This window comes from Triturus cristatus, chromosome 8, assembly GCF_964204655.1.
Source record: "Triturus cristatus chromosome 8, aTriCri1.1, whole genome shotgun sequence".
NCBI lineage: Eukaryota > Metazoa > Chordata > Amphibia > Caudata > Salamandridae > Triturus > Triturus cristatus.
In genome coordinates this window covers 80,272,735-80,296,787 of record NC_140591.1, presented here as the reverse complement: position 1 = coordinate 80,296,787, position 24,053 = coordinate 80,272,735, and the positions used below count along the sequence as shown (strand labels likewise).

General features: G+C 47.2%; 1 protein-coding gene across 5 annotated transcripts in view; it reads left to right on the top strand.

Annotated features, from left to right (window-relative positions):
• The window catches only part of NR1I2 (nuclear receptor subfamily 1 group I member 2), a 391,730-nt gene that overhangs the window by 320,221 nt on the left and 47,456 nt on the right, over positions 1 to 24,053 (top strand). For all 5 annotated transcript variants that reach the window (XM_085621051.1, XM_085621053.1, XM_085621054.1 and 2 more), the window contains 2 exons: positions 16,323 to 16,615; positions 23,100 to 23,245. In XM_085621051.1, the coding sequence (XP_085477177.1) occupies positions 16,323 to 16,615; positions 23,100 to 23,245 (439 nt within the window). The remainder of the gene's footprint in view (positions 1 to 16,322; positions 16,616 to 23,099; positions 23,246 to 24,053) is intronic.

The following is a 24,053-nucleotide window of genomic DNA, read 5'->3' as shown; positions in this document are numbered from 1 at the left end:
TTCTTTTCCAAGAAATTGGCCCCTTGCGAAATAAACTACAGCATTATGGATAAAGAGCTCCTAGCCATAAAAAGAGGGTGCGAAGAATGGCGACATCATTTGCTCGGCGCCAGACATACCGTAGAAATCTATACGGATCATCGGAATCTTATTCCTCAAAACCGCCAGAGCTCTGACCCCGAGACAACTACGTTGGTCGTTGTCTTTCTCTGATTACGACTTCGTAATCAAATATCGTCCAGGCCCACAAAACGGAAAGGCCGATGCTCTGTCCCGGCCCCAACTACCCGCCAGTACGAACCCTGTACCCGTCTCCGACACTCCCTTGATTCTAGACGCCGCATCATTCCCTGATGAACTGACGCCCGCCGCAACAACACCCGACTTCATAGAAGAAGTTCGACACCAAACCTCCGCGACCGAAGAAGCTGTTTGGGTAGCCAAAGACCCAGTACACAGGTCCTCTAGGCAACGCCTATTATTTCAGGATCACCGCTTGTATCTGCCGACCCCTTCCCTACAACAACAAGCCTTGAGATGGGTTCACGATTCCACCTTGGGTGGACACCAGGGGGTACTTAAAACCACGCTAGCCATGAAGCGCCATTTCTGGTGGCCTACGTTAAACCCAGATACAGCGGTCTACATCGCTGGATGCGCTACATGCACGCAAGGGAAGTCCCAGCATAAACGACCAAGTGGGTTGCTCCATCCTATTCCAATCCCTCCCGCTCCGTGGCACACACTGTCTATGGATTTTATAGTGGATATGCCCTCTAGTAGAGGAATGACTACCATCCTGGTCGTCATCGATCATTTGACGAAGATGGGCCATTTTATTGCCATGGAGAAACTCCCTTCAGCCGCATGCCTAGCCCAGCACTTTTTACAACACATCGTACGGAGTCATGGAATCCCAGCGGTTCTCATTACAGATAGAGGCACACAGTTCACATCAAGGTTCTGGAAGGCCTTGTGTCAAGTCATGAAAGTGGACGCCCGGCTTTCCACCAGCTACCACCCCCAAACAGATGGCAAGACCGAAAGACTGAACCAGACATTGGAGCAGCACCTCAGATGTTTTACGTTGCTCTACGAAGAAGAATGGAGTACTCTACTATGGATGGCGGAGTTTGCCTACAATAATGCTGAACACTCATCGCTAGGAGGCTCCCCCTTCTTCTGTCTAAATGGGTACCATCCAAACATGCTGCCCTTTGAATGGCCTGCACAAACCAAACACCCTTCCATCCAAGAACATCACTCGCACCTGAGAGTGGTGCTACAGACAGCCAAGAAACAACTGGAAACAGCCCAAGAAAGAGACAAACGCTACGCGGACAAAAGAAGAACCCCTGAACCGGACTACAAAGTAGGAGACAAGGTGTGGTTAGACACACGACATCTACGCATAAAAGGGAACACGCGCCTGAAACCAAAATACGTGGGTCCATACCCCATTATCCAAGTGGTGAACTCTGTAGCTATGAAACTGACTCTCCCTTCCACGTGGCGCATTCATCCAGTGTTCCACGTCTCTCTGCTTCGACCATGTCTCCCTCTCACTAGACTCCCCCCAAAACCTCCGCCACTACTTATAGATAGCGAGGAGGAGTCTGAAGTCAAGGGGGTACTAGATTCTAGATACATCAGGGGCAGGCTACACTACTTAATCGATTGGAAAGGGTATGGTCCCGAGGAGAGGTCCTGGGAACCTCTGTCCAATTTACATTGCACTGCATTGCTGCGCCGCTTCCACGCGGCTCATCCTACGAAACCCAGGGGCCCGTCGAGACGCCGGCCCTAGTAGGGGGGTTCTGTCAGGATTTACGGCTCCGAGGGATATCGGCGCCCTGAGAGACGCTGCGCGTCGCTGGAAAGGCGGTAGGGTTAAGACTACAATACCCATCGCCCCCAGCGAGCGCACTTCCTGAGGCGGTACAAAAGCCGCTCTCACGGAAGAAACAGGGCTTGTCAATCAAGTCCCTTCTGGCGTATCTCGAGGTAATTGACCTCGCTGGACTGCTTCCCGAGAATTACACGCTGCGTGAGCCGCTGCCCGGTTCACCTTCGCGTACTCCGTTCCGCCGAACCTACGGGCTCACATGAGCTCACCCGCACCTTCCGCCTGCATATTACCTTGAGTGGCACTTCGCTTCTCCTTCCTCACTCCTGTTGGTGAACCGAAGCGTTGGAGACCGGACTAGAGGTTCTCCGCTTCGGCCCTACCCGCACCTCCGCTTGGAGCCGACTGAAAGGCTCGGAGAGCTCCGAGGCGCCTCTGAAGACACCTGCGTGTTGCTGTTCCTGCGCTTGGAGCCGACTGAAAGGCTCGGAGAGCGTCCGCTCTTCCTCTCCTGGAGGCGTGAGTCTGAAAGCGACTACCTGTGCGACACAGGGAACTGCCTGAGTGAGTGTGAGGAGGAATTCACTTGTGTATTGATATCTTGTCTTGCTGGGTGGGTCGGGGTTCCTGTAGCTCATGACTGTTCCTTCTCTCTCAACAGGAGTGGAGTACCTCCCCCATTTAGTCGCCTCTGCCCTTCTGAGTTATCCCGTTTCCCCGGGGGTGGTGGTGCTTGTAGAGGGGGCTCTCAATCCTCTAGGGTGATACTGTTCTCGGGGAGAGAGGACTCTAGCATCGTGGATCGCCCCTGCTGTATCCGGCTTATAAGGTTAGTGAGCAGGGTTGCCGCTGACAATATAGAAGGGTAGATATAGGCATACTATATCTAAGCAAGGGGTGATTACACGACCTTGCCCCAGCTGAGTGATCAGCCAGTTGTGTCTGATTGGAAGGCCAGACCAGGGGTGGCATAATACATGCTGCAGCCCCTGGGAGGCCTAGGGTACACCTATGCCCTGGGTACCTAGGGTACACTGTACAGGGTCCAATAAGGTGATCCTTACCAATTGGTTATGTACCTAGGGTACATGGAGTTCATTTTAAAGAGAGAGCAGACAGCCTGAGACCCTGAATGGCAGGATCTCAGGCCAACTAAGTCGAAAAACCAGCTAGACACTAGGCAAAAAGTTGGGGGTAACCATAGTCAGATATCCACCTTCCTACATGCGGTTATCCAGTATTGGTATCTTTCATAGATTCACATGCAACCCACCCGCCTCCCCTGGAAGGGCTCTCTTGGATCTCTTGTGATACAACTACTTAGCACTGTGCTTACGAAAATCTGAGGGACTAGAGCTCCTTCCAGGAAGGTTCTGGAGGGTGGTGCTAGCTGATTGGCTACTGGCCAAAATTTGGTCCTTTTTTACATAAGGACGTGGATAGCTTACTAAGCTAAGGCCTTTTGGGGCCTGTTACTATACATGTCTACTGAGACATTGCTTGTTTATTTACCGGTGACTCCCACCCCGACGACGGGGAATGATTCAGGCATGTGAATCTATGAAAGATACCAATACTGGATAACCGCAGTTATTTATTTTATTTATTTATTTAACTTATATGGCGCAACAGCTACCCAACAAGGGTTTCCCGGCGCCTGGACGGAACTACTGAAGAGGAGAAAGTCTATTGGTTGAAAAGCCAAGTCTTAAGAGCACAACGGAAATGGGAATAAGACTGCTCTCTGCGTAGGGCAAGAGGAATCCGGTTCCAGAGAGATGGACCCAGGACAGAAAAGGATCTACCTCCCATTCTTGAGAGCTTAAACCTGGCAACGTGGAATTTTTCAAGTGAGGCGGAGCGAAGGGGACGGGTTGGAACATATTGACAGACAAGGGTCTGAAGGTAGTCAGGTGCTAGGCCCCATTTGATTTTGTGCATAAAGGAAAGAGCTTTGAACTCGACCCGCTTATCAATACGGAGCCAATGTAGATCACGTAGATGGGGGGAGATAGATGAACATCTAGGAACTCCGCATAGGAGTCGAGCAGCGGAGTTTTGCACAAGTTGCAGCCGACGGGATATCTCCTTATTTGCACCCAAATACAGAACGTTTCCATAGTCCAACCGTGAAGTAATAAGAGCATGGACTACGTTTTTTTGGGTGTCTTTAGGCAGCATCCAAATGATTTTACGCAGCCACTTCAAGATGGTAAAACAAGTGCCTGAAACTTTGGTAGCTTGATGGGGCATTTGCAAAGAATCATCAATGAAAAATCCCAGGTTTCGGACATGGTCAACAGGACGGGGGAGAGTACCCAACTCATTCGGCCAGTGACGAGCACCCCAAAGATACTTCTGCTTACCCAGAATAAGGACCTCCGTTTTGTTTGCGTTTAGCTTAAGATAGTTGTTGTTCATCCAAACTGCAATTTGACATAGGCCCGACTGGAGAACAGATACAGATTTGGCTGAGTGAGAAAATGATTTGAGAATCATCAGCGTAGGTGAAAAGGGATAATCCTGCGTTAACAGCGATGTCCGCAAGAGGCCTAACATACAGATTAAAAAGCAAAGGACTCAGAATGGAGCCCTGAGGGACTCCAAAAGGTGAGGAAAAGATATTAGAACTGTCCAACGCAGAAAACACTTGAAAAGTGCGGTCAGTAAGAAAAGAAGATAGCCAGTCCAAGGCTGAACCGCAGATACCAAAGGATTCAAGAGTGTTAATAAGGATAGGGTGAGAGATGGTATCAAAAGCCGCGCTCAGGTCCAACAATATGAGCGCGACTGTCTCACCAGAATCCAATAGGTGGCGCAGTCTTTCAGTCACGCCTAACAGTGTGGTTTCCGTCGAGAAACCGGCACGAAAACCAGACTGAGAAGGATGAAGGAGATTATTGGTATCCACAAATTTAGCAAGGTGAGTGTGAATATGTTTTTCTAAAAGCTTAGAAAAGATGGAAATGAGAGATATGGGATGAAAATTAGACAAGACTTTAGAGTCAGCAGCAGGCTTTTTCAGCAGAGGGACTACCATGGAGTGCTTCCAGATTGGAGGAACAATAGAAGATATAAGGGAGGAGTTAAGAACTTCCATAATAACCTGGAGGTGGACAGGGTCAAGTTGTTTCATAATGGAGGCAGGAAGAGGGTCATTAGGCGAACCCGATTTAATGGTACCAAGAGTGGAAATAAAAGTTTCCAGTTTCAAAGAGGGCCAGCAAGACAATTTAGGAAGGACACTGGAGTGTTCTTGAAAGGAGTCGGCCAGAATGGAAGGGGACCCAGTGCAATTAAGGGGTGAGTTTGCTATTTCTAAATGGATAAGTTCTATTTTATCTGAGAAAAATGTAGCAAGGTCATCACAGGATTGTTTGTTAAGAGGCAAAGGTTTAGCTATAGTCTGAGCGCCAGCCACATTTTTCACTAAGCTAAACAATGTCTTAGGACGATTAGTAGCAGTGTTAATGGTATCGCAGGTATAAGCAGCACGTGAGGATTTGCATAGGTCATGGTATATTTTTAAGGAATTTTTGTATGCTATTTTTAAATCTGGAGCATAGTTTCGCCGCCATTTTCTTTCTAATGCTTTGCATTTGGATTTTTCGACCCCAAGGCTGTCAGTAAACCAAGGCGCAGGAGGGTGGTGATAGGATGATTTTTTCTTGACAGGGGGAAGGCATACTTCAACAGCATGGGACAGCCAGTTTTGGATGATATTAGCAGAGACAGGTACCTGCATAGAAACAGAGGGTGGATTTTCCTTTAGCAAGTTGTTCAGAGCGTTAGTATCAACTTTTTTCCAGTCCCTAGTAAAGAACATGGACTGTGGGAAAACAGGGAACTATCAGGGGCCTGAATTTGAAATTTCAGTAGAAAATGATCCGACCAAAAAATGGGTAACGCTGGTTCACACACTATAGATGTAACATTAGAAAAAATGGGGTCCAAAAGATGGCCGGCTTTATGAGTGGGACCAGAGTTACAAAGAACCAGATTCATAGCTAGGAGATCGGAAATAAGATTGGAGTATATAGCATTAGCAGCGTCTTCCAGATGGAGATTCAAATCACCAAGTAGTGTGAAATTAGAGGAAGACAAAAGGACGGAAGAGACCAAACCAGGCAGAGAGGCCGACCACAATGAGGAGGAACCAGGAGGTCGATAGAGCAAAAGCCCTGAGAAAGAAAAGTTAGGAGTAAGTCTAAGTTGAAATAGTGTGGCTTCACAATTGGGAAGGTTAACAGATTCTAAGTTGCATTGGAAGGAGTGTTTGTATATAACAGCAATTCCCCCGCCCAACCCAGTGGTTCGATCCAGTCTGGCGATGGCATAATTAGACGGAAGAGCAGCAGCTATATCAGGCCCAGAACTGTTGTGGAGCCAAGTCTCGGTCAAAAAAAAGGCAGCAGGTGAGTCTTCCAGAAGGAGATCAAAGATGAAGCTTTTGTGCTGAGGAAGGGAACGGCAGTTTAGGCTTAGAAAACAAAACTTAGGAACAGTGTTATCAGGTAGCGTGGCCATACGGTCATTGACCTCCAAAGAGTGGGCCAAAGAGAAGGAGCAGTGAGCCCCGGAGCAGGTGAAAGTGCGAGCGTTAGCAACAGCTAAAAGAGCGCAGTCAGTAAGACCCATCGGTCGTAATGCAAGGAGTTGAGACGAGGAGTACACTAATCGTGGGGCTGCTAGTGATGACAAAGGGACAGGGGTTCTGGCCCCTGGCCCCGGACTGCCGTGGACGGGCGCAGACGGGCTTGCCTTGGGCGCGCCTTCGGCGCGCCCGTCCGCTGCGCGGGTCAACAGGCATTACTGATAAAGCCTGGGAAGGATCACGTGCCCGGAAGGAGCAATGAAACCCCGCCTCCCCGCAACGGACCAATCGGTGTTCTACCGCGATCTCCCTCCACAACAAAGGGGAAAGCCCGTGGTGGAACGGGGAGTAGGCGGATCAAGAGACTAGTGAGCAATGTGCAAACGAGCAATGAGGCAGAGTAGCAGCAGAACGAACTAAAAACACATTAAATACAGTAAAAGCGGTGAAGATTAATTTAAAATGAGGACAGCATAAGTACAGAGCACTAACTTTCCAGCGCGCGTCCGCTGCGCGGGTCAACAGGCATTACTGATAAAGCCTGGGAAGGATCATGTGCCCGGAAGGAGCAATGAAACCCCGCCTCCCCGCAACGGACCAATCAGTGTTCTAGCGCGATCTCCCTCCACAACAAACGGGAAAGCCCGTGGTGGAACGGGGAGTAGGCGGATCAAGAGACTAGTGAGCAATGTGCAAACAAGCAATGAGGCAGAGTAGCAGCAGAACGAACTAAAAACACATTAAATACATTTCATGTAAAAGCGGCGAAGATTAATTTAAAATGAGGACAGCACAAGTACAGAGCACTAACTTTCCAGCGCGCGTAACAGGTAAGTAACTCGTTCCTTGTCCAGTCTAAGACAAATCTAACACCAAACTTAAAAGATTTCAACGAGGAGGGAACATTTTCATGAAAAGCCAGAAGAAGTGGTGTCATCCGCATAGGAGACTACTTTAAGTCCCAAGGACTCAACAATATTGGCCAAGTGTGACACATATACAATAGAAAGGGTAGGACTAAGAGCCGAACCCTAAGGGACTCCGCAATCCAAAGGTTTTGCTGACAAGGTAAAAGGAGGGAGAAAAACTGCCTGAGTACGGTTGCTGAAGAAAGATTTGATCCATAACCGGGTGTGATCTGTAATACACATTGCTTCTAGCCTCTCAAGCAAAATAGCATGAGAGCCCATATCAAACGCTACAGAGAGATCCAAAAGCATTACCATAACCGGAAAGTTTAAATCAAGATTACATTGGATATACTCTGAGACCTCAAGAAGAGCGGTCTTACTGCTATAATCATGACAGAAACCTGATTACGGTCATGAAGAAGGTGGTTTTCCTAAAAAAAAAAAAAAAAAAAGTGAGCTGTCAATGAATTTTTTTTTCCACCAGCTTTGCCCTAGTAGGAGAAGCGAGATGGGCCAAAAATTGCTAAAACTCTTAGGATCAGCAGAGCGCTTCTTAAGTAGGGAGGAGTAAAAGAGCCTGCTTCCACCCAGAGGGAACCACCGCCTAAGCAAGGGATTTATTAAGTAGGCCGTTCACAATGGGATTAACAACTAAAATCGCCATTTTGAGAATGGTCTGTGGGCAGGGGGTCGAGTGAGGATCCGGACTTACATTTGACAAGGTCATTGGATGATCCTTCAAGGGAGATGGGAGCAGAACAGAAAGATGGTGGGCGGGGGGGGAGAAGAGACTGGGAGGTAGACGGAGACTTCGGAAAAAGATCATAATAACTTGAATCTTATTATGAAAACAATCTGACGGGACTTCACAAAGCTCCATCGAAGGAGTTTTAGTACATATGGAGTGTTTAGAGATTAAAGCATGAAAATCCAGGTCTTAAGTTTCTTTCTAGAGGGACCCTTGCCTTCAGTTTGACGCAGTTATACTGGAAGCCTATTGCAGGCTTGTGGACCAAGAATAGAAAAGGATCTGCCTCCTGCTTTAGCGAGGCGGACACAAGGAACTGTTGCCAGATGGCCACACGAAGAGTGCAGGTTTTACTTGGGGTTAAATTGGCGTATCCTGGATGACCGGTAGCGATGACCCGAGTGGTTCATCACCCTGCATTAGAAGAAGGGTTTTTAATAAGATCCGCTTATTCACAGGGAGCCAGTGCAAGTTTGTCAAATGCGGCGAGACACAAACCCAATTTGGTAGATTAAGCACCAGATGAGCAGCCGCATTTTGTACCATTTGCAGTTTCCTCACCAAGGGCCACATGCATCAAAGTAAGGAATTGCGATTCCTAAATTGCGATTTTTAAGGAATCGCAATTGAGGAATCACAATTCCTTATGCATGTAGAAATCACCAAAAAATGCAATTCCTACATATTCCTTAATTGCGACTCAATCCGCAATTAAAGCATAGGCTCCCATTCATTCCTATGTGCCTAGAGGCCCATCAGAATAAATGGGAATTGCATGTGCAAATTGCAAGTACCAAATAGGTACTCTCAAATTGCGCTTGCGATTTCAAGGGTGCAAGGTTGCAAAAAAGGACACCCTGATGCACCCCTGAAATTGCCATGTGACCACATGTTGCGCACACACATGCCCCGTGGGCATGTGTGTGTAACATGGAACTTAGATCATAGAGGTTGTTCAGAACGGTTATGTCCTCCCGTTTCGGTCTACCGCATTCTCTTGTTCTAGGTTTTTGCACAGGCCTTGACAGATCATGCCACCATTCTCTAAAAAGAAGTACAAAGTATTTTGCTGTGGGGACTCCCTCTATTGTCCTTATGGCAATCAGATGTCTGGGAACCTACTCCAGGTACTTCACCGCCGCAACTCTTCTTGGGCATCGGGATTGTTGGACTTGGCCCTATTTGCTGGGTCATCCCTAAACTTTTTGCTTTTCTCCTAGCTTTTTCTGACATGGTGTTGGTGGTTTTAGGCCTCTGGGCACTTTAGCACTGCTGTCCAGTGTAAAGTGCGTGCGTTCTCTGTGTTACATATGGTAAGATTGGTCTACACCCGTTTTGCATATTTAATTTACCTGTCAGTCCCTTGTGAAGTGGTATCTCATATACCCAGGGCTGGTAAATTAAATGCTACTGGTGGGCTTGCAGCGCTGATTGCGCCACCCACCAAAGTAACCTTGCAAACCTATCTAAGGCCTCTGCCATTGCAGGGCCTGTGCGTCAGTGTTACTGCCGCAGTGACGTGGCACCTCAAGCGTGTGCCGTGTCTCTGACCCCCCCTTTTCCTGCATGTCAGTCACCCCTAAGGTAGGCCCTAGCTAGCCCTATGGGCAGGGTGCATTGTAGGTAAAAGATAGGACATATACCTTAAGTGCGTGACATGTCCTGGTATTGACAAACAGCCATTTTGGTTTCTCGCTACTGTGGGGTTGCCCTCCCATAGGAATGCATTGGGGATTCCCTGATAAGTGTTTCAGTGGTAATTCCTGATATGAGAGGCGCAGCATGGTCAAGTTTGGTATATTTGGAATAGTGATAATAAATGCTGCGCAATGGTGTGCACAGATTTATTATAACTATTTTAGAAATGCCACTTTTAGAAGTTGGCATTTCTGTGTGCTATGTGTCTGCCTGCCTGATGTGAATTGCATGTCTGGCTTTTGAATGACAGGGGCTGGTGCGGTGTGTGTGGCTCCAGGAGGGGCAGGGTGAGTCAGCGCTAGGCTGAATGGGACATCTGCATTTGGAGTAGTGGGAGGAGAAGTCCCCGGTCCCTGAATAGGATTGTGCCTGCCCTAGTGAATGCTGGCTGCACCCCCTGTGGTGTCTCATCACCGAGCCCCCACCTGACAAAGGGGAAGAGGAGCCATGTAAACAAAGTGCTCCAATTCCCCCCGAACCAGTTTAGGCTGGTTCCCTCAAGCCCTGTGCCAGGGCAGACAAAGGAATTCCTAATATAAATATAGGGGCTGTGACCCCATGAAAGGGTGCTTGTGTGCTGTTTTTGGACTTGCTGGGGGCTTGCTGCTGCTGGGGGCCCAGGAGGAGCCGCCGCAGGGGCTTGCCTCTCTACTGGAGGGCCCTGTGTGCTGGCCTCCCTGGGCCCAGTCATGCCCCATGGACCCGAGGACTATAGCACCTGGAGAGCGCTCACTCTTTATCTTTAGGAGGAGAGGAGCATTTATTCTTTGCCTAACTTTGCAGCGCTGAGCTACGACTTGTTTGGAGGGAATCCCGACGTGGGGATCTCACCCCCCATTGGTGCCAGGACAGCGGGTGCCCACCCCGCATTGTGCCTGACGAGCGGGAGCCTACCCCGCTTTATATATATTTAAAATAGCGGGTGCCCACCCCACATTATGGTGCCTTGTGCGCGGGTGCCCACCCCGCATTGCGGCTGAGAAACTGAGCCGCCAGCCCCACCCAGAAGCCAGGCGGCGTTGCCTGACTCCGGGCGGGGCCCAAAACAGGAAGAGGCTGCTGAGGCCGCCAATGGCCACGCGGCTGAGTGGGAGCCTGCGGTCAGGCGAGCTCCCGTTAGCCGAGGGAAGCCCTGCGTGCAGGAGAGATGCTGAAGCTGGTCAGCGGGGCTCTCGTGGTGAAGAGAGCCCCGCGTATTGCTGAGCCGACCAGAATGGCCCACCTTTGGCCAAGGAGATGAGCAGGGTTTCCCCGAGCAACACGAGTCTGCAGAGCCTGGTGAGTGGGAGCTCTATTTCACGCAGGGTTCCGGTGCCTGGAGCCGGCCAGATTTTCTTTGGGGGCAGTTTTTGGTTAAAGAGCCCCAGAGAGGGGCTTCTTGTTGGCACCTTGTAAGTGCCTAGTTTCTGCATGGACCTGCAGGAGAGCATGCCGCTCCAATGTTGGGGGCAAATTTGATTTAGAGAGCCCCAGTGGGAGCCCCGAGAGCACAGTTGTGCCAGGGCCCCTTTACTTTATTCACAGCTGCGCTGCACCAGTGCGGACAGATGCAACGTTTGGCAGCATTTTGTTATAGAAGTCCCTGAGTGGAACAGGAGAGGCACAATGGTGCCAGGCCTCTTTGTTTATTCACAGCTGTGCTGCATCAGCATGGACAGCTGCAACGTTTTGCTAGATTTGTTTACAGAGTCCCAATGGGGACCCGCCCAGAGGGCACAGTGAGTGCCAGTGCCCACGTTTTACTTCACAGCTGTACAGCAGTTAGTGGCAGCTGCAACGTGTAGGCCAATGCAATTGCGCACTTCTGGATTCTGCTGCATTAGCAGCCCGCCCTGACATTATGGACATGGGGCATTTGAGCCCTCTGAGAAGGCCAGTTTCTCCAAAGGGACAGTGTTGGGTTGATAGGGTGCCAGGACCTAATGTGATTTTTGTGGTGCCTAGGAAATGTGATTATGCACCCTGATTTATGCCTATGATGTTTAAGGAGGTTATTCCCTAATATGAGATTTATGCTTGTGAGGTTATTGCATAATGTGTTTATGCTGGTGAGGACATTATTGTCTGTGTTTAGGCTTATGAGGTTAGCTCAGAATGTATTTTACGCCTAATGTGATACTGATTACATAATATGATTTATGTTGCAGGATATAATGCTGAGTGCAGTGTTTTGCCAGTAATTACTGGTTGTGTTCTACATTTACTATTTGTGCTTGTGATGGTTCTGACAGTGGCCCAATTGGCCCTGTGATGTGTATATAATCCACTGTAAATATGTCCTAGTGCCAGTTGGCACAGTGTATATTGTGTGATTACTATTCTAATGTGTTTATGATAATACGAAGGCTATTTATATATATAACCTTGTGTGGAGTTCCTTTTGTGGTGTGCCTAGTGTGTTGCTGCTGTGTGTGTGTTGCGCAAACGCTTTACACATTGCCTCTGGGATAAGCCTGACTGCTCGTGCCAAGCTACCGAGGGGGTGAGCAGGGGTTATCTTCAGCATGTAACTCCCTTGCCCTGACTAGAGTGGTGGTTTCTGCCTGGCTTAGGCGCAAGCCCTAGCCAACCAGGAATCCCATTTCTAACAGGGATCAATCCTAGATCTTCAGAAGGTCAACTTCAAAATGCTGATTCTGGCCTAGGTCCTCTCTGCTCTAGATTAAGGATGTAGGGGGTTCTAAAACCTGGATATCCATTTAATGACTTATTTGGTTTTCAGATGTGTATAATTTGTGTGTCTATGCATTTGAAAGACCAGCTTAAAAAATATTTGAGGTTCATCAGGTCGAACTGCTTCAGGCTAAATATGTGAAGTAATTCTACTTGTAGTCTTTTGCTCAACAAGGCTTTGCTGAGGGTTCAGATACAGGTTAATCGTTGGCCCTTACGGCTTTTCTGAGTTTTTCAAAGCGGCCCATTTTACCTGTTGTAATACATTTATTTTTCAATAAAAAGGGCTCATTTATATGTTGCCTACTGTGCTATTTATTACGTGGGAGTGGGACTTTACCTTGGTTCTTGTGTTCTTGGCGTGCATGCCATTTGAACATTTGTGCAGTTGATGACAGTGAAGACTGTGTTCCTCATTATAATCACCTGTGCGCTTCATGTTGGTGAGCTACCTTTGCTGTCAGTACAGCCACCTTTCCCTGACGGTCATCCCTAAGCACACAGATTTCAATTCCTTAACTGTTACTAAAACCTATCACTCCTTGGTCCCCTGAATTCCTGTCCAGAAGAGACCCCGTATCTTGAGAGGGTCGGAACATCTTTCACTACTTTAAAGATAGAGCCCCAGCAAACTAAGTTGCCTAAGCAGAAATAATGACAAGAAATACCAGCATTTCAAAAGCCCACAAATCCCTCCGGAGAGGTGTCCCGGCGCTGGGGGCCATCGGGAAGATTAAGCGAGCTATTGCCTAGAGTCACATGGTGCTGGGCTAACCTGCCCCTGTGGTCCGGAGTCAGGCACCCTGGCCACTGCATCACACCTCTTCCACAAGAACTGACTGTATCATATTTTGAAAGGGCTCCTCTTTTAAATACCAATAACCATTGCTTTGCGTTTCTTTTGAGCACTATATGTATTACACTGGTTGGTTATGGTCACTGCACTGGGTGTCACAGGATCATTTTGAGATGTTGAATTGTACATGGTGTAAATACACATCTGCAAATTTCTCTTGTTCATGAAACATTATGCTGAATAAATTATACTCACTTCGGCTGAAGTGAGATAAGCAACTCTCCATGTTCTGTGGGCTTCTATAGCTTTTTATATATTCCGGGTTGTGATATTGAGATGCCTAATTGATTTAGGTTCTAATACGAATTTACTTAGTGTCTGCTTAAATCGCTCGAGATGTATTGGTACTTGCTGAAATCTGTATTCACTGATGAAAAGTTTCTTGTGAACAATGTTTCTGCTTATTAGCAATACCCAGCTCGCAAGGACATATGGGTCGCTCTTGCCTCTCTGTAAAAAAGAAAATGGCCAAGGAGGGGTCTCCTGAAGGTCTCCGGGCTCATTCCATCCGAGCCAAAACCGCACCTATGGCTTTGGCTAGGGATGCTCTGCTGCTGGGTACCTGCCAGGTTCCTATATGGGCGTCTGCCCACACTTTCACTAGGCACTAATGAATCCTCTCTCAGGTCTGCAGTGAGGGGAAAAAGTTTATACAAAGTCCAGCAGGTCAGAGTGTGGGTCTATGGTGTTTAGATCCACACTCTGAGTCAGGTGAATAAAAGGACATATTCCACCACTAGGACATGGCAGTCTCTGCAGGGTTGCTGACAAGGACACGATTAACTTCACTTTCACATATGGCTTTATTCAGTGATCTCATCTTGGAATATGGCTGGACCCGAAGTAAACACTTTGCAGTCCACACATCTGGAGTATATGGTTGAACCAAACAGAGGGCTAGCCTACCACTATTTGGAATATGTTCTTTTACTCACCTGATTCCGCCCTGCTGGGCTTCCCTGGACCAACCTAATTGCCAGGTGTTGAAATTCATCAATGTACTATTGAGTTTTGTTTCCGGCAAAATTAATTGTCCTGATGATGCTCCCACATTAAAAAGGGATTGAAATGCCGTCGACCCACACTCTGACCTGCTAGACTTTGTATAAACACTTTCCATGGGTGCATGAGTGTTTTGTTCTTGAAATAAGTGAGCCTGACTTTGCATATAATTGCTAGTCATACTTTGTTCTTCGCTTATGTTTTTTTGTTTCGTCCGGTTTAAACACTTGTTTTGGAATTACCGCAGAGGGGTATATTCTTTATTGTGACTTTTACTCAAAAAAATAAAACAATTTTCTTCATAGTCATTGGAACAATTTCTGGGAGTTATTACTTTTTCAACAGTATCATGTTCACATTTGATGCTTAGGGCCATTCTTACTTTAACTACAGATTACCCTTGGTCCCTAATGATCTTGGGTTTCCTTGTTTTTGAAACACCTGAAGTTACGTTTGCACCTATCGGTACATAGGGTGGTGCTCAGATATGGTTCTAGGGCAGGATGAGGCAGCTGCTGGGTACCGTGGCTCCATCTGCCAGTACGTGCGAAATGTTGTAGGAAACGTTTCCTGATCCATCCTGGTGCCTGGGATATTCAAAAGGTGAGGAATGTGCGAATGGAGTATCCACCAGAAAGGGTGTTACCGAATTAAAGTAACTTGTTCTTCTGGTCTTTCGTGCTTCACAAACAGTGAAAGCGCATAATTTAGTCCCTTCCCCCTCGTGCTTCCCAAATCTGAGTGTCCCAGTTGATCTGAGCCAATAATACTGCATTTTAAACCAAAGACAATTTTACTCTTCAATGATACTCCATTGGGTGGTGGTGAAACCGGGGCACTTTAGATATGAAGGAGCTGAAAATTTCCCACTAGAAAAAGGTAGTTCCACAACCCTTACCTGACACAGTGAAATGTCCCAAATGCTTGCCACCCCCCCCCTTAAAAAGACTGGCTACTCCCCTGAAACTTTGCATTGCGATGCTAACAAAGATTATCTATAAAAAGCTCTGCATAGCTCTCATAATGACTCGGAAAATTGACAACAAGTCCAGAGCCCCAATTGTCTTTCCCTCTTTCTTGCCAGTTGCATTAACGTAGTAGAAGCCCTAGCATCACCCATGAGGCTCTTCTCCCTACAATCATAGTCTGGTACAAAATTCTCTTAACTAAAGCTTCACACTCCACAGACTAGGTACGTACCCTCTTCGTGTATCCACAGATGTGATCCTTTGGCAGTCTAAGATGATGAAATGAAAAATGCCACAATTCCCAAACCATCCACAAGTTATTCAGCATCCCCTTTGAGCCAAAGACATAGCAACAGACCTCCCAAATATTCAAGCAGTTGAAGCTGTTCCAAAATCTGTCAAACTAAGAAGTCATTTGCACTCCTAGAGTTCAGTATCTCCAATTAGCAAGAGTTATGGCGTGCCATGCCACCCAAGAGAGGAGACGACATTGCCTACTTTTACAGTTTATTAGGCGTGTTAACTTACATCCATGGCACTGCATGTTTCTTTGTGTTCAGTTGGTGATTGGTGCCTCTTTTTATCGTCTGTCTCTGCACGTCCTACCCATTCAGATACTGTTTTGTAGGTCCTTTGCAAGCTTCAGTAAACCACCACAATGAATCTCGTTCACCATGCAGCCACCCCCAGACACCACATGAAACAGGCAGCTGTAAACCCCCAAATGAGCCCTTGCCATGCAGGGCCCTTCACTTCCTTTCCTGAGCCATTATAATATCTGGGTTTGGTGTTGGTAGTTCCTCACCCAACGCAAGACTGAGTGTTGTGTTTACTCTTTCTTTCTCATTGTGCTGTGCAAAAAAAATTCATTATAGATTTTGTCAAGACAAGTTAACAAACTCCATCATGCATCGACTAAGGAGTTGAAATGCTTAGTGTCTGTTTTGCGTTGAACCTCTTGTTGAACTTTGCTTCTGTTGCTTTTTCCATCATAAGTTATTTCCCGGGGCTCCTTTTGTATTCCAGCCAGTTGAACGCAGTCCTCACAGGTCCGGTCATTCCGCAGAGAGTTTTGATGAATACATCGCCACCAGCTATGGTCAGATCTGGAGGGACGGCAGCGGCGGGAGCAGCCCAGAGGACCCTTACCTGACTCACCGTCACCAAGATCTGAGGGATACTATGGCTCGTGACTCCTTTCACAAGTCAGAGAAGAGTACAGAGCGCAAGGTCTTCTGCATGCTGCCTCACATATCTGACCTCTCAACCTACATGATCAAAGGTGTTATCAGTTTTGCCAAAGTCCTGGCTCCTTTCCGGTACGCTTAATATTACATGTCTTTTGTACTGTTTTGTGACTTAAAATGTGTGCTCTATGCTTCTACCAGCTAGTGCGGTCTTGTGGTGCTGATACCTTGTCTGAAGCCTGAGCTTGCACGTGTGGCTGCAGGCTGGCAGCAATAGAAAGACTTTGGTATTGTACCTGAGGCTCTGAGAGGTCATCTGATGATTGTAGATCAATGCTGTGCACTTAGTCGTGCAATGCTAAAATAAGCATGCAGAAGACCAAATAGCGTAGTTAAACGCCGAAACGTCTTATGCTTACTTGCATATTCCTGGATTATTATGAGGGGAGATCAGGGTTTGAACCTTCACTAAATATATACCTCAGACCCTTGCCTAATCAGGTTTCAGTGAGGATTCTGGGTTTAACACTGGTAGCTTTGGCACAATGGAAGGGGCCTTTCTGTGGATCAGGTATTTAAAGCGGCACCAGACCACAATCAACGTCACAGGTTATCTTTCCCAAGCCTATTTAGTTAAAAGGATGAAAATGCAGTAGCTAAAGTAAGACCATATTGGTGAAAATCAAATTATGGAATCAGTTATGGGTCTTTGAAGATAAAGTCATAAAACTCCAAGAAACAACAAAATGTTAGTCTGTGGACAAGGGTGATAGGGTCCTAGGTGCATTTGCAGTCCCAGCTGTGATGCAACGTGGCTAAGTAAGCTTAGTGGAGCATCCCACTAATCATTTTCATCTTCTCACTAAGTCTCCATATTGGAAGTCAAAATCTTCTAGCAGGGTAATAGGACACTGTTAGTGGGGGCTCCACAGTGCCAGATATGGTGAACATGTGGTCCAGATTACACCTTCCCTTTTGGTGCTAAGAGCTTGGAGTGTTGCAAGCTTGGAAACTCTGGCCACCAAAGTCCTCTTATGGGTAACTTTGCCTTCTCACATCCTCCATGTTGTGAGTTGGTCGCTTTCCAAAATGCGAAATTCTCTAGTAGGTTGAGGCTGGTAATATACCTGGACATGGCTCAATGAGTTTGATACCGGCAACTACTAACCACTGAGGTTACGCTTTGGTCAGCCTCAGCACCTTATCCTGGTTCTCCTGTGGTCAAATATTTTTAGCTCCCTACATTTCTTTTTTCAGGAGTCCTTCCTTCTGGTCACTCCCAAAGCTCTCGGATTACAAGGCTGAGCTTCTATGGTACTAGGCAGCAAACAGCTGTGGGTGGAATGCTCAACCCCTTCACATTGATGAGGGAGCAACCACACTTGTGTCCACTGGTCAACAGATTCTTTTGTGAGGGTGCATTTTTTGTGCTTTACGTCCCTGGGAGTCCAGCTGGTCTGACCTTTGATAAGCACTTACACAGCTTGAATGCAGGCAGGATACAAGGTCCCCTCCAGGCACAATTGTTTTTCAAAGTGTTTTGAAGTCGGGAGCCTTCTTAGTGTAGCCTCCGGTTGGTTTTTGGTGATAGTACGCAAGCGCAGCTTAAGGGAGGTCCAACATTAGTTCAGTCTCTATTGTGGAATAGCCAACATATTTTAATGCAGTTTTTCGCGCCCATGCAGCCCAGCGCAGTCTTAACTCCACAATCGGGATTAACCAGGTGGTGCATCTGAGTTGAGGTGCAAGCCCTTCATAATATTCATTTTCAGTTGCACCTCCCCTCCCATCTGCAGCGCAAACTGGATCAGTGAGGTTTTGGTATAGTGAACGGCCTCGTAATTGAAGTAAAATCATTTATCAGTGAAGGAAAGTGGCATTGTTGCGTATTTATATATCTGAATAATGTCGATACTCTACAGCACTAACAGAACACGCATCACAAATTCACAACATGTAGTGGGATATGTGGCCAGTGCGGCAAATCTGTAATTACACTGATAACACAGAGGCTACTGAATCGGGTTATTGTGTTTGATTCTTAATACACAAGAAAGGCGCTAGAAAGGTTCCAAAACGCCAGAAGAACCAGAGGCTATCTGTTGTTTTGTCTGAAATGTCCAAAGTTTTCACTTCATCTTATATACTTTTGTTTACCACTTTACAGCAAATGTTGGCTCTGAGCCATGGATTTGTAAAGATGCATATTTTGTGTACCAAGTATCTCCAAACGTACAATTTCCCTTCTTTTTAAAATCAACCGACACAATTGGGACCTATTTCTGTCCTTTGGCTTGAAACAGACTTTTCCCAAGCCCATGGAGCAGGTGGCAGCCTTTTGATGGGTCAGTGGGCTTCAGCCTACCTTGCCAGGATGATGGGCATTAGGCCATAAATGCTGGAATTGGCTGCTTGTTGTCAAGAGCTTGTCTGGGAGGGAAAGCACTGGGGTTTAGTTTTAGGATACAAAACAAATTTAAAATGGGATTATAAATGAAACGATCAGCGCTGGACGAATAGTTGAAATAGTTCTGGAAATCCTGGTAACTAACCATAGCCATCACAAGACCTCTGCGACTCCCTAGCCACCTTCTTCCACCGCAAGATCACAGACATCCACGACAGCTTCAACAACCAGACCCCCCGACAGACACCGACACCTCAGACTCACTGCCCCCCAGCCACATTGACCCCCAGCTTTCCTGGAGCCACGTCAAAATCATGAACACCATCCACTCCAGCTCACTATCCAACCCCTGCCCGCACCAAATCTTCAACAAAGCAAGCTCCACCATTGCACCTCATCTCCGCAAGATCATCAACAGCTCCTTCGAGACAGCCACCTTCCCGGAAAGCTGGAAGCACGCCGAGATAAACGCCTTACTCAAGAAACCCAAGGCAGACCCAAAGGACCTCAAGATCTTCCGGCCCATCTCCCTACTCCCGTTCCTGGGGACAGTCATCGAGAAGATTGTCAACAGGCAACTGACCTCCTTCTTAGAAGAGAACAACATCCTGGACCCGTCCCAATCTGGATTCCACCGAAACAGCCCTCATCGCCACTACCGAAGATATCAGGGCCATGCTGGTCAACGGAGAAACAGCGGCCCTCATCCTCCTGGACCTTTTGACCGCCTTCGACACAGTCTGCCACGTCACCCTCCGCACACGCCTCCACAACGCTGGGATCCACGACAAAGCCCTGGACTGGATCTCCTCCTTCCTCACCGGTAGAACCCAGAGTGTCCGCCACCCTCTTTCTGTTCTAAAGACACCAAGATCATCTGCGGCATACCCCAAGGATCGTCCCTCAGCCCGACACTCTTCGTCTACATGGCACCGCTCGCCAACATCGTCCGATCGCACGACCTCAACATCATCTCATACGCCGACGACACTAAGCTGATCCTCTCCCTCACCAAGGCCTCCACCACCGCCAAATCCAACCTCCATGAAGGAATGAAGGCCATCGCTGAATGGATGATGAACAGCCGCCTGAAACTGAACTCAGACAAGACGGAGGTCCTCCTCATCGGATCCACCCCCTCCGCCTGGGACGACTCATGGTGGCCGGCTGCACTGGAAGCTGCACAGACGCCCCCTGACCACGCACGCAACCTGGGGGTCATCCTGGACTCAGCGTTGTCAATGACCCCACAAGTAAACACCATCTCCTCATCCTGCTTCAACACCCTCCACATGATCTACAGATGGATCCCACCGGAACCAGAAGGACTGTCACCCAGGCCCTAGTCAGCAGCAGGCTGGACTACGGCAACGCTCTCTACGCAGGAACCTCAGCCAAACTCCAGAAACTACTACAACTCGCGCATACAGAACGCCTATGCACGCCTCATCCTCGACATCCCCCGCCACAGCCACATCACAGCCCATCCAAGAGGATCACCTTCAAGCTCCTCACCCACGCTCACAAAGCACTCTACAACACCGGACCAGCGTACCTCAACGAACGACTCACCTTCTACACCCCGAACCGCCAGCTTCGCTCCGCTGACCTCGCCACCGTCCCTCGCATCCAACGAGCGACCGCCGGCGGCAGATCATTCTCCCACCTCGCCGCAAAAACCTGGAACACCCTCCCCATCTGCCTGCGACAGACCCAGGACCTGCTGGCCTTCAGGAGACTCCTCAAGACCTAGCTGTTCGAGCTTTAGCAGCACCCCTGCCCCCCAGCGCCTTGAGACCCTCACGGGTGAGTAGTGCGCTCTACAAATGAACTGACTGACTGATTGATTGATAGCCAATGGCCTGCTACCCCGAGACTTAGGGTAATAAATGTCGAGTCCTTCTCAGTATGGAAACTACATTCCACCCTCCCTCAAATTGGGGAGGAATCCATAATGGAGTCTAGATGATGCAGGCTATGGAACTGATTCTGTACACTATAACTGAGAAGTTGTGTCAACAGAGAAAGCAGATAATCTGTGCAGGGAAGCCGCTGACGAACATTCACTGTCCTCCACAAGGCACCATTCGCTCTGCCCATCTGCTTCCACCCAAGCAGTATATATAAAACTAGTCACACCCGCTCACCCACAGTGCCACCATTGCCAACACACTTGATTTATACAGGTGAATCATCCTAAAGTTGTGTTTTGAAATGGTGACCTGTATGCAGTGGAAACACGCCATAGGGATAATTATTGCAGAGCTTTTTGTAGGGGAGAGCGAGTGGACCTTCCCCTCTCAGTGTACCCTGCACTAGGACCTACTACCACAAAGTGCCAATCTTGCTATATAATAATAATAGTAATAATGCTAACGGTAATAATGATAATAGTAGTAGTAATACCATGGCTACCATCAATAATGGAGTCTTGTGCTTCCCCAGTCAGTCTCCAAAACATGGAGCCAGTGCAGTAGACTTAGACTGGGGAATTCACTGGAGGAAAAATCCTTGGATGGTGAGAAAAGGGTACATCAGGTGTCCGGTGGCACAGCTTTTCTTACCGTTTCTAGATTTTTCAACCCTACAGCAAGTCTCGCAGTGTGCAGACTGCAAATGTTAGCAGTACTCTCATATTTACATACAAGGCAAATGTATAGTAAAAAAAATATTCAAATCCTTATCATATAATGTTAGTGTATACTCTAGCAGGACACAGTTATGAGGGTCAGCTAGCACGTTTAGCAAACTACACATTACGTATACAACCAATAGTCTACTACATTCCTGATTGATTCACATTATTTTCGAGTTAATTTGAGAGTCTAGTACTGATAAGTCTACTTCTTTGGGGAGTATTTCAGATTACAAATTTACATCAGACATTCAAGATATCATATCATCATGCAAAAGTAAAAATGAACTGAAGAGGAGGTGGATGGACATCTATCAGATCAGCCTGGCTGCTCAGTCTCTAATCCCTAGAAGACCCTTAGTCTAGCAAGATTGGTTTTACCAACACAGAAATTCCATGTTTCCAATTAATTTGCTACTTCTCCAAAAGCCATATAATATGATTGCAAAGCCAAACCAATTTACTGTCCATCTCTCTGCATTGGAGTCATCTAAATTTGCGCTGTCCTAGTAGGAGAGTTTATTTCATATAAAGATTTTGTCATCTCTTTTAAGAAGGTCAAGAAATGGCCACCAATCTGTTGATATGGAAAGAGCAATTTGCCTAAACATATTGTCAAGATTTATCCTCCACTCAATTATGAGTGGAAACAAATTGAGGGATTTTGATGAGGATTTTGCTTACTAGCCTTTAAATGTTAAGCTATAGAGCACAGGCGGCTGTAAAGGCGATTCCTGAAACGTCACACAGTAGTGTTAATTCCCTCTGTGAAGTCTGTACAAAATTGACAGTCTAGGTGGCAACGACACACCAACATCCCCCTTGCAAAGTTCCACCATTCAATTCACAAGACATTGATAAATGCTCGAACTGGAACCCAGAAATCATATTTTGTTTTGCATTGCTGCATGAGCCTTTGCGTTTCAAGGGATTCACTAATTTGTTGAAGGTGTGTTTACAAGAGAGCTGAGGACCATGAGCACCTACAAGTACAGAAGAGATCAGAAATGCATCACGGTCAGTGAGGTGGGAGGTAAAGGATTCAGGGTGGGGTGGTAAGAAGGTTAAGGTGTGGGTTTTGAGACTTTGCCTGCCATGTTGTCCCAGATTGTTTGCTGTCACGGTTCTCAAGGGTGGCACAACAAGCAAGTCCATGTGCTGCATGGCTGGATGTACCGCCATGTTTGTGTACCAACAACTAGTACACGGGCTTTCCACACAGTAACCACTCTGGCACAGGGGTGGCGGGTTCCAATCTAGCCCAGCTTCAGTTGTTTAGCCAAACCCATCACTGGGTCAGTCCATGTGATGTTCTGGGATTACAACAGGTTGGAGTTAGAGCCGTGTCCAGCTGTTAAAGATAGCATAGTAGGGGGTATTGGAGGCTCTTTTTATAGATTCACAACTCCTATTTTTATTAGATAATGACTCAGGTTCTGTATTAATTTTTAGTTGTATTTCTTGAATAACATTAAGGAAGACGATATCATGTAATTTATTAATTCCATTACATGTTGTTAGACTTTCCAACCTGTTGTTGATGGACCTATATCTCCTCTACTCATGTCCTCCAGGGAGCTCAGCATTGAAGACCAGATCGCGCTGCTGAAGGGATCCACGTTTGAGCTGACCCAAATTCGCTTTAACACTTTGTTCAACCCCACCACTGGGTTATGGGAGTGCGGTAAACTGGAGTATGACATCAACGACGCCTCTCTTGGTGAGTCAGTGGATCCGTCCACCTTTGGTGACCTAGGAGGAGAAGACACTGCAGGAAGAGAAGGGTACGGAGGAGTCTGTCCCCTTCCTTGACATTACATGCTAGGGAGATCTGGATTGGAAGTCTCACCTACACCTCTTGCTTTCGTATCCCTTGTAATGACAGCCGACAGAGCGGAGACACCTACAATGCTTTGTAGCATGCTAATGTCGGCAGCAGTGCTAAAAACAAAAAGTGCCTGCCTTTTTCGGGAGGCCACTGCAGCTTTCACCACCCATTGCCCCTAATAGTGCTTACAAAGACTGTATCACCACAATTACTAACCATCACACTCCTCCAAGTGTGACAATTCAAACGATACCAGTCCCCCAAATTTATAAGAATGATACAGGTATTAGTCATTTTAACTATATTGAATTCACAAACAATTGTTGTTGTGCTTGTCCATAAATTAAACAAACAGCGCCACTATATGGCAGACTATCATAAGCGCTGGTGTTGACAATGAAGTACCGGTACTCAGCACCGGAAACCACTGGCTCAAATTAAGCACTGGCTGACAGTATGACCAATTTTACTCCTAATGAAGTTGGGTCTTCCTTGATGATGGCCTGCTGGGTCAAGCAGGCCAGCTTAAAGAAGAGGCTGGTGATACCTGTGGCCAGCTTCTCAGCTCTGTAGCTGCTGCCCTTTGCAGTCCCTGCAGGCGAGTATGGTCATTTGGTAGACCCACTGAGGACCAATTGGCATGCTCAAGCCTTGACAGAAGTAAACTGATGGCACTTTGAACTGATTAAATGTGGAAATG